Source organism: Trypanosoma rangeli, assembly GCF_003719475.1.
Source record: "Trypanosoma rangeli strain AM80 chromosome Unknown Tra_15.4_contig_00341, whole genome shotgun sequence".
NCBI classification, from domain to species: Eukaryota; Euglenozoa; class Kinetoplastea; order Trypanosomatida; family Trypanosomatidae; genus Trypanosoma; species Trypanosoma rangeli.
In genome coordinates, this window is record NW_021706085.1 from 1 (window position 1) to 7,135 (window position 7,135).

Here is a 7,135-nt window from a genome sequence, read left to right on the forward strand (position 1 = left end):
GTTGTGTTTTACTCCCTTCGTTTCGGGTTCATGTTCCTCCTCCCATCCACAAATTCCCCTTAAAACCCCCCAACGAACGGCCGTCCGGTCACACACGGTTCGCCACGGTGCACGGAGAGACGAAGACCAAGACACGGAGGGGAGGGGGGGGGGGGAGGAGCACGCTACGACTGCAGATCGTGAAGAAGGTGGGAGAGGAGGGGGGGGGGGGAACAAAAGGGACGGCACAAGAGGCACAATTTACGTATGTCGTTGCAAACGCAGGCGAAGGCTCAGAGGCTGCGTGACGCCCATTAAATCCCCGCCAAACGCCCGCCGTTTCCTCCTTCTCCCGCCCAGTTCCCTGCCACCACCGCCAGCGATGACGCTGATGATGATAATGGAAGTTTTATCCTTCCCTCTCCTATTCAATAACCCGCTCGCTCGGTTTCACTCTGTTTTCTACGTTTGTTTGCTTTTTTTTCCTTCGTTTTTTTTTTTTTTTTTTTTTTAGTTGTTTCACTTTGCGTGTGTGTTGCCCCTTGTGGTTCCCTCATTGGGGCTATGAAAGTGTCATCACATACACATTACCGAAACTGTCCCCGAAGACGACCTTCTCTTTGCTTCCAACCGCCAAACTGTACACGGGGGCCTTGCAAAACGTACTGTATTGATCACTACCATCGTCAATGTTGAGAATATACACAAAACGGTTTGTACAGGCCACCACAACGTACTGCGTGAAGGCCCCTGGAGCTGCGGACGAAAACGTCCACCCCAACCTTTCAGCACGGGGTCTGTCAAATGGCCTATTGGCGACTTTTGTAACGGCTAGACGGAGCTTGCACAACCCATCGACAGCTGACCAGACGCAAAGGTAAGTCTCATCGTTACTAATAATATGTTTTCCATCGGCAGTGTAACTACACGCCAAAATGATTCCTACGTGACCTCTTAGTGTTAGATGCGTCTTGGCGTTTGTCGTCGACCATACCCGTAGTGTTCTGTCGGCGGACGTGCTACACACATATGCACCATCTGGGCTGTATGCCACGCTGACTATGATTCCAGTATGATGTGTATACGATAGTCGTTCCCGCGCCGTCCGGGTGTCCCACAATCGGCAGATGCGGTCTTGACACCCCGAAACCATCGTCTTACTGTCTGGGCTAAAGCTGCAGCAAATCACCACCATTTCATGCTGCAATACATACAGTAGCTTGCCCATGCTTGCATCCCACACCACCATGGTGCGGTCTTTGCTGGTGGTGGCAAGGTATTTGCCGTCCGGGGAGATGGCAGTGGAGATAACATTGTCAGAGTGACCTGTAAAAATACCTTCACCCTCTCCATTTATAAGGCTGCGCAGCGTCACTGAGGCGTCTTCGCTCGAGCAGCTCACCAAACTACGCTCTGCTGGGGCCACAGAAAGGCACTTCACCCGCGATGAGTGCCCAATCAACGTCTCCACCTTGACGTCCAGCAGCGGACGACCAAATTTATTCGCTGCCTGTACCTCATTCCCGCGCAGCATCGCAGCCACCGTGTTGGGGACTGTGCTAAATGTTGTCATGACGGTGGCCCCTAACAGAACCGCCTGTTGAGCCTTCTGCCCAAATGCCAATTGCTGCATGGCAACGCTACCCATCGGATGTTCCGCCGTCAAATCCACCTCGTCGACACAAACGTTGAAGTCCGTGAAGTGGAACAATCTGTCCGACAGTGCGCCTTCGTTGGGTTTCCGCGAAGTCCGTCTGGAGGCCTGCGGCCTGCGTCCCTCAATGCGCCAGTGCTTCGTCTGGGCGTCATTCTTCGAGACGACAACGTCGTCGTAGATGAAGAGATCCTCCTCTATGGAGGGCGGTGGCTCGCGACGCTGCCGCTCCAAGTCATCCGCCTTGAAGGAAAGAGAGCTGCCCACTATGGCGCCCCTGTCGCTGCTTCGTGTGAAGGAGCTGTTGGTGATGTCGGAGAGCTCCTCCTCATCCGCCTCCGCCTCCGCTTCCGCTTCCGCTTCCGCTGCCACCGCCACCGCGTTACCGTCACCACGCAGCGATGCCCCCCGCCTCCCACTCCCAAATGGCCGCTGTATTGTGGACCTCCCACGACACGGCAAGGTCACCTTTGTCGCCTCGTAGACGTGTGAGGCATAGTTGACGCATCGGCCTCGCGTACTGCTAATACCAAAACCCATCAAACGTCCCGTCACCAAAATCGGATGTCAGTGCTTCTCCTCCTCCTTCCCTCCGCTCGACTACCGCTAGCGTTTCCGCCCTGGCAACGGCAGAATGCCGTCCTGTATAAAAAGATATATATATATATATATGAAGAGCCACCGCCGACAATGTCGAAGCGCAGAAGAACGCACGAGGAAGCAAGGGGGGAAGAAGGAAAACAAACACACCCACACGAAAAAAAAACAAAAAACGCCTTCCCCCCTCGCTCCTACGCAGACTCACGCCTCTTGCGAATGTGTATGTATGCAGTTCACTGGCGCCTGCCCCGCTGGAAGAACTGAATCACACGACCGCTCGTTCAACACGTCCCCCACGTTGCGCCCTCGTACACCCACAGTCGCTGTAGGGGTGTGAAGCAGCAGCGCCACCCACACGCACCAGGCAGAGGCATGCACCAAAAACAAAAAAAGAGAGAAAGAAAAGAAGAGCAGTTCACAGCAACGGCACGCAGAGGCAGACCCGCGGGCTCCGCCCCATCCGGGGTTACAAAACACCATCGGGAAAACAGGGAAACTCACTTTGCACGAGCAACGCCCAAAAGAAGCAAGCACAGCTACATGCACAGAGAGAGAGAGACACGCACATACACAAAGAAAAAAAAAAGCGTTAAAGCAAACAAATCACAAAAAGAGACGGGAAAACGACACAGGGAGAAAGAACCCCGCCCACCCCCACCCTCCTCCAGACACACACACACAACGAACTCCAAATACTCATATGGCTGTCGCTCTTCCCATCGGGACAGATGTGGTAGAAGCACGCCGCCTCCATCTAAAAACACGTCTTTGAGCCTTTCTTTCCACTGCTCCCACACTTCTTTTTTCTTTTCTTTTCTTTTCGTCCGTTCGTGTCTTTGGGCGCGCGACTGTCTGTGTGTCCTCCTTTTCCCTCCCTCTCTCTCCTTCTTCCTCCACTTTTTTCGTTCTACAGTGCTTCTTTTTTTCCGTTTGTGTGTGTGTGTTTTTTTTGTTTCCATCGTTTCATGCATGCCGCAGAAACACCAATGAAGGCACGCATGAAACGAAGGAGAGTGAGTGAGAGCAGCGGCAAAAGGGTCTGTGGCAATGGTGGTTGTGATTAGCAATCATCTTTTCTCCTCCCCTTCCCACGCGGACATGCGCGCTCTCTCCGTTGCTTCTATCTATTGTCTTTTTAATATATATATATATATATATTCTTCTACTTCGTGGTGAATTAAACTTCCATGGACCGCACCCCCCACCCCCCACGCACGCGCACGCGCACACGCAAAGGCACCCATGCATTTGAGGGGGGGGTAAAGGTACGGGAGTGCATCTACGCAGATTTAATGTGCATAAGGACACATGTGTATGTACATGCGTTGTGACGGTGGGAAAGGGCAGACACCATGCCAAGCAGGCAAGCAAACAGACAAAAAAGACACAATGAGGGGTAAGCCATAACTTCCACAGTGATATTCGCATACGGCCCCTCTTCAGTGGTGCATCTACAAAATACGCTACCTGACAAGGGCTGCGGTAGTGTAAGAAACCCACACACAAAGCCACGCACATGTGCGTGTGTGTGTGGCTATCTTCTGTGACGGTATTGTTCTTTTTGAATGGTATCACGTGTCTGTAGCAAAACGCCTCCGCTCTCTCGTTCTCACGTCCTCTGTGCATGTGTGTGGATGGGAGTTGCATGTATATTTGTAAGCTACATACCCCACTGCCTCTTTCCTTCTTCTTCTGGGAGTGCTGCTCTGGTTGCAGCTACAGTTCGCGGTTTTGAATGAGTTCGCAAAGAATTTCCTTGGTGTAACGCAGCCGCGCCGCAATTTCATTCGAGTGAGAGGCCGCTGACAAAAGCGGCACTGTGACGCGGTGGCCCAAGGCGTCAGTGTACGTCACAACCCGAGACTCCGAGCTGAGAATGACCTCCGCCTTGTCATGGAAGCAGACCTGAATCGTCTTGTTGGAGAAACGAAAGATCATTGCATGTGGTGTGAGCAGCCAGCGCTTGACATAAACAATGTTCTCAATCATGTTTGGCTCGCTAAGCAGCATGGGTTCCTGATCCACGTACGGCGAACAGCGCACCACCTCTACCCCTTCGCGCCCGCTGCGTCCGCGTGACAGATATGACTTGAAGTACTTGATCAGCGTTACCTTCTTGTTGAGGCTCTCAGGGAAGTTTTCCATGTGAAACGCCTGCCGTTGGTCGCGTGCGTGCACGACGGTGGTGTTGCTCCGCGTCACTACTTCCTTGATCCGCGCGTAATACTCCACACGGTCTGTGATGGCCTCCCACACCATTTTCGTAGAGTCGTTGTAATGGACCCCGGTGTGGCTTGTGTTTAGACGGTAGCAGAGCCCATACTTTGCAGAAAAATCGGCGTAGTCCGTCACCCACACAGATGGAAGTGGAAACGCATCCTGCATCCTCTCATCCTCCTCCGCTACCACTACGCCACCTCCACCTCTCGTCACTGCGGGGGTGGACTTCGGCACATTTGCGGGTGCAGCCTGCGGTGCGGGCATGTGCGGCTTCTCCTCACAGTGAACGTCGGCCGCCCCAAGAAGGGTCCTGTGGAGGTGGTCGTGCACAGCGGTGAGGTGATTCCGCTCCTCATCGTCCAGCACATAATGCGCCGTCCGGGGCACCGTCGCACGCCGCTCCCCCTTTGATACTCCTTGCGCCGCGGGACGCGCGGCATCAACGCAGGCCGTCTCGCCCGAGTCCAGCATCCTTTTTGGGTTGTAGGCGTTCACGGGTGCGGCACCGCAAAATTGGCCCTGTGGGACGGTCTCAGGCCGGACCGGCTGCCGTGCTGCAGCCAAAGTGTTCAAGCTGAGCGGCCGCAGCATCTCTCGCTCCGGTAGTGCTCCAGCAGCGGCGTCAGACCCCTTCTTCCGTGGCAGCTGCGGCTGCCCTTCTTCGGCCTCCGTGCGACGGCGTTGAGAGTGAAACAGCGAGAGTGGCGCGCTGGTGGGGGGAGTTGGGGAGCGGAAAAAGCTATGGTTGCGTATCTCCACAATCGTCGGGCGGTGATCAGGGCGGCTCTGCAAAATGCAATGGATAAGCTCCTTCCCGCTTTCTGGTATTTCGAGCCGAGGTGGGAACTCGTACCGGCACTGCTTGATGCGGCGATACGTCGCCTTCACGTCGGAGGTCTGAAAGGGCGGCTCCCCCACCAACAGAGTGTAAAGGATGACGCCCAAGGACCAGATGTCCACCTCGTAGCTGTGCCCTTCGTGCGCATTATCAATGATCTCAGGGGCAATGTAGTTGGGCGTGCCACAAATCGTCCGTTTCCGCTCCCCATCGTACTTGAGCTCTGCCGCGAGACCAAAGTCACCGATTTTCACGTTCATGTCGGCGTCCATCATCATATTCCCCAATTTGAGGTCGCGGTGGATGACGGCCTGATCATGCATGTAGTGAATTGCGGCAAGTGCCTGCAACATGATGTGCTGCGTCTCAGGTACAGTAAAGCGTGCCCGGTGCTTTGAGATCTCCATGAGTGTCTGGTTGCTGCACTTCTCCAACAAGATGTAGACATTCCAGTCGTCTTGAAAAGTGCGAATGAAGTTGACGATGTTCTTGTGTTTCATGCGGCGGTGGATCGAAATCTCCGAGTGCAGCTTCTGTAGCGTCTTGGTCTTCTGCAGGATGGCGCGGTCAATCACTTTAAGCGCGTACGACTGGCCATCCCGCTCCACCTCGTAGCACTTCGCAAACCCACCACGGCCAAGCATCCGGCCGCAGCGGAAGCGACCTACAACGCAGCCCTGTCTGTCAAACTCCTTCAGCACGGACCCCTCACGAAAGTCCGGCTTCTCTCCAGACGGCTGGTGCGCCGAGGAAAACCGCCGCGGCGGTATCACCGATGGCTGCGGACGCGGATGTAACTGATGCATGCCGTGCGTCCCAAACATTTCGCCCCCGCGCAGGAACACAAGTGAAATGGTGCCAAAAAAAAAAAGTCTAAAACTCAGAGAAGAATAAAATTTAAAGCAAAAATAAAAACGAAAATTGTTTTTTTTCTTTTTTCGTTGTTTTTTTTTTAGAGCCCAAAAAGCCGCGGAACTGACAGACGGAGTGAGTGCTTCTGTGTGAGTGTGAGTAGATATATCTCTATCTATCTATCTACCTCGCCCGCTCGCTGTAGGTGGGGCACGCAGGCAGAAACACGCCAATGGAACGCGGATGAACGCCGCTCCCTTGCCTTTAACGCCAACGTCCGTGCGGTGCTGTGGCGGAGAAAGACGCTTCTTCGGAATCTAACAGGCTCCCTCAGAGTGCAATCCGCAGGTGTAGGCCGTCGCGTGCTCCAAATGCAGGCTCGCCGCTCCTTCCTCCCTCCCTTACTTCCTTCTACCCCTATCGATATAACCTCCGAGTGTAGGAGTGTCCTTCTCTCTCTCTCTCTCCGCGCGCAGGCGAGAGGCTATAAGGCTGCGCCGCAGAAACCGGGAAGAGAGAGACACAAAAAAAAAAAAAAAGGTGGAAGAAAAAAGAGATCTTTTTTCCCCTTTTCTTTTTTTTCGAGGTGTACACCACGGCGTGATGCAGGCCCCTCAGGCGCCGACAGGGGGGCCCAGGCAGAAGTACGCAATGGAAGGCGGAGAGGGGTAAAAAAGACGCGAGTGCGTGGGTGGGTGGGTGGGTGGGTGGGTGGGGGAATACACACAGAACAGCCACAGCGAAAAACATCAGCCAACTCCCACCGCCGCAAACACTGCCACACACACACACACGCCACTCGCTGGCAACTCTCGCATACCACGTAAAACTGGAAGACACTACTTGTCGCTGGTCTAACCACGCTATCGCTGTACATAACCTCCAAGCATGCATACTTAAACCACCTCTTTTCTTCTCTCTCACCATATCCCCTCCCCCTCCCCCTCTACAGACACACAGACAGACAGACACCGACGAAGACATATATATAT

At 54.1% G+C, this 7,135-nt stretch overlaps 2 protein-coding genes across 2 annotated transcripts, besides 11 other annotated features; both read right to left on the reverse strand.

Annotated features, from left to right (window-relative positions):
• Positions 1 to 446: 446 nt before the first annotated feature.
• Positions 447 to 499: a microsatellite.
• A 42-nt stretch (positions 500 to 541) lies between these two features.
• On the reverse strand, positions 542 to 2,173 carry TraAM80_07768 (protein kinase; the record flags this gene model as incomplete). Its single annotated transcript, XM_029384547.1, has 1 exon — positions 542 to 2,173. One exon carries the CDS (start codon positions 2,171 to 2,173, stop codon positions 542 to 544), a length of 1,632 nt encoding a protein of 543 aa, XP_029235602.1.
• A 105-nt stretch (positions 2,174 to 2,278) lies between these two features.
• Positions 2,279 to 2,305: a microsatellite.
• A 309-nt stretch (positions 2,306 to 2,614) lies between these two features.
• Positions 2,615 to 2,643: a sequence feature (A-rich).
• A 386-nt stretch (positions 2,644 to 3,029) lies between these two features.
• Positions 3,030 to 3,055: a microsatellite.
• A 316-nt stretch (positions 3,056 to 3,371) lies between these two features.
• Positions 3,372 to 3,391: a microsatellite.
• Positions 3,392 to 3,949: 558 nt separating this feature from the next.
• Positions 3,950 to 6,115, reverse strand: TraAM80_07769 (putative protein kinase, putative,polo-like protein kinase; the record flags this gene model as incomplete). Its single annotated transcript, XM_029384548.1, has 1 exon — positions 3,950 to 6,115. One exon carries the CDS (start codon positions 6,113 to 6,115, stop codon positions 3,950 to 3,952), a length of 2,166 nt encoding a protein of 721 aa, XP_029235603.1.
• Positions 6,116 to 6,150: 35 nt separating this feature from the next.
• Positions 6,151 to 6,212: a sequence feature (A-rich).
• Positions 6,213 to 6,245: a microsatellite.
• Positions 6,246 to 6,307: 62 nt separating this feature from the next.
• Positions 6,308 to 6,332: a microsatellite.
• A 197-nt stretch (positions 6,333 to 6,529) lies between these two features.
• Positions 6,530 to 6,555: a microsatellite.
• A 275-nt stretch (positions 6,556 to 6,830) lies between these two features.
• Positions 6,831 to 6,859: a microsatellite.
• A 232-nt stretch (positions 6,860 to 7,091) lies between these two features.
• Positions 7,092 to 7,114: a microsatellite.
• The last annotated feature ends 21 nt before the right edge of the window (positions 7,115 to 7,135 follow it).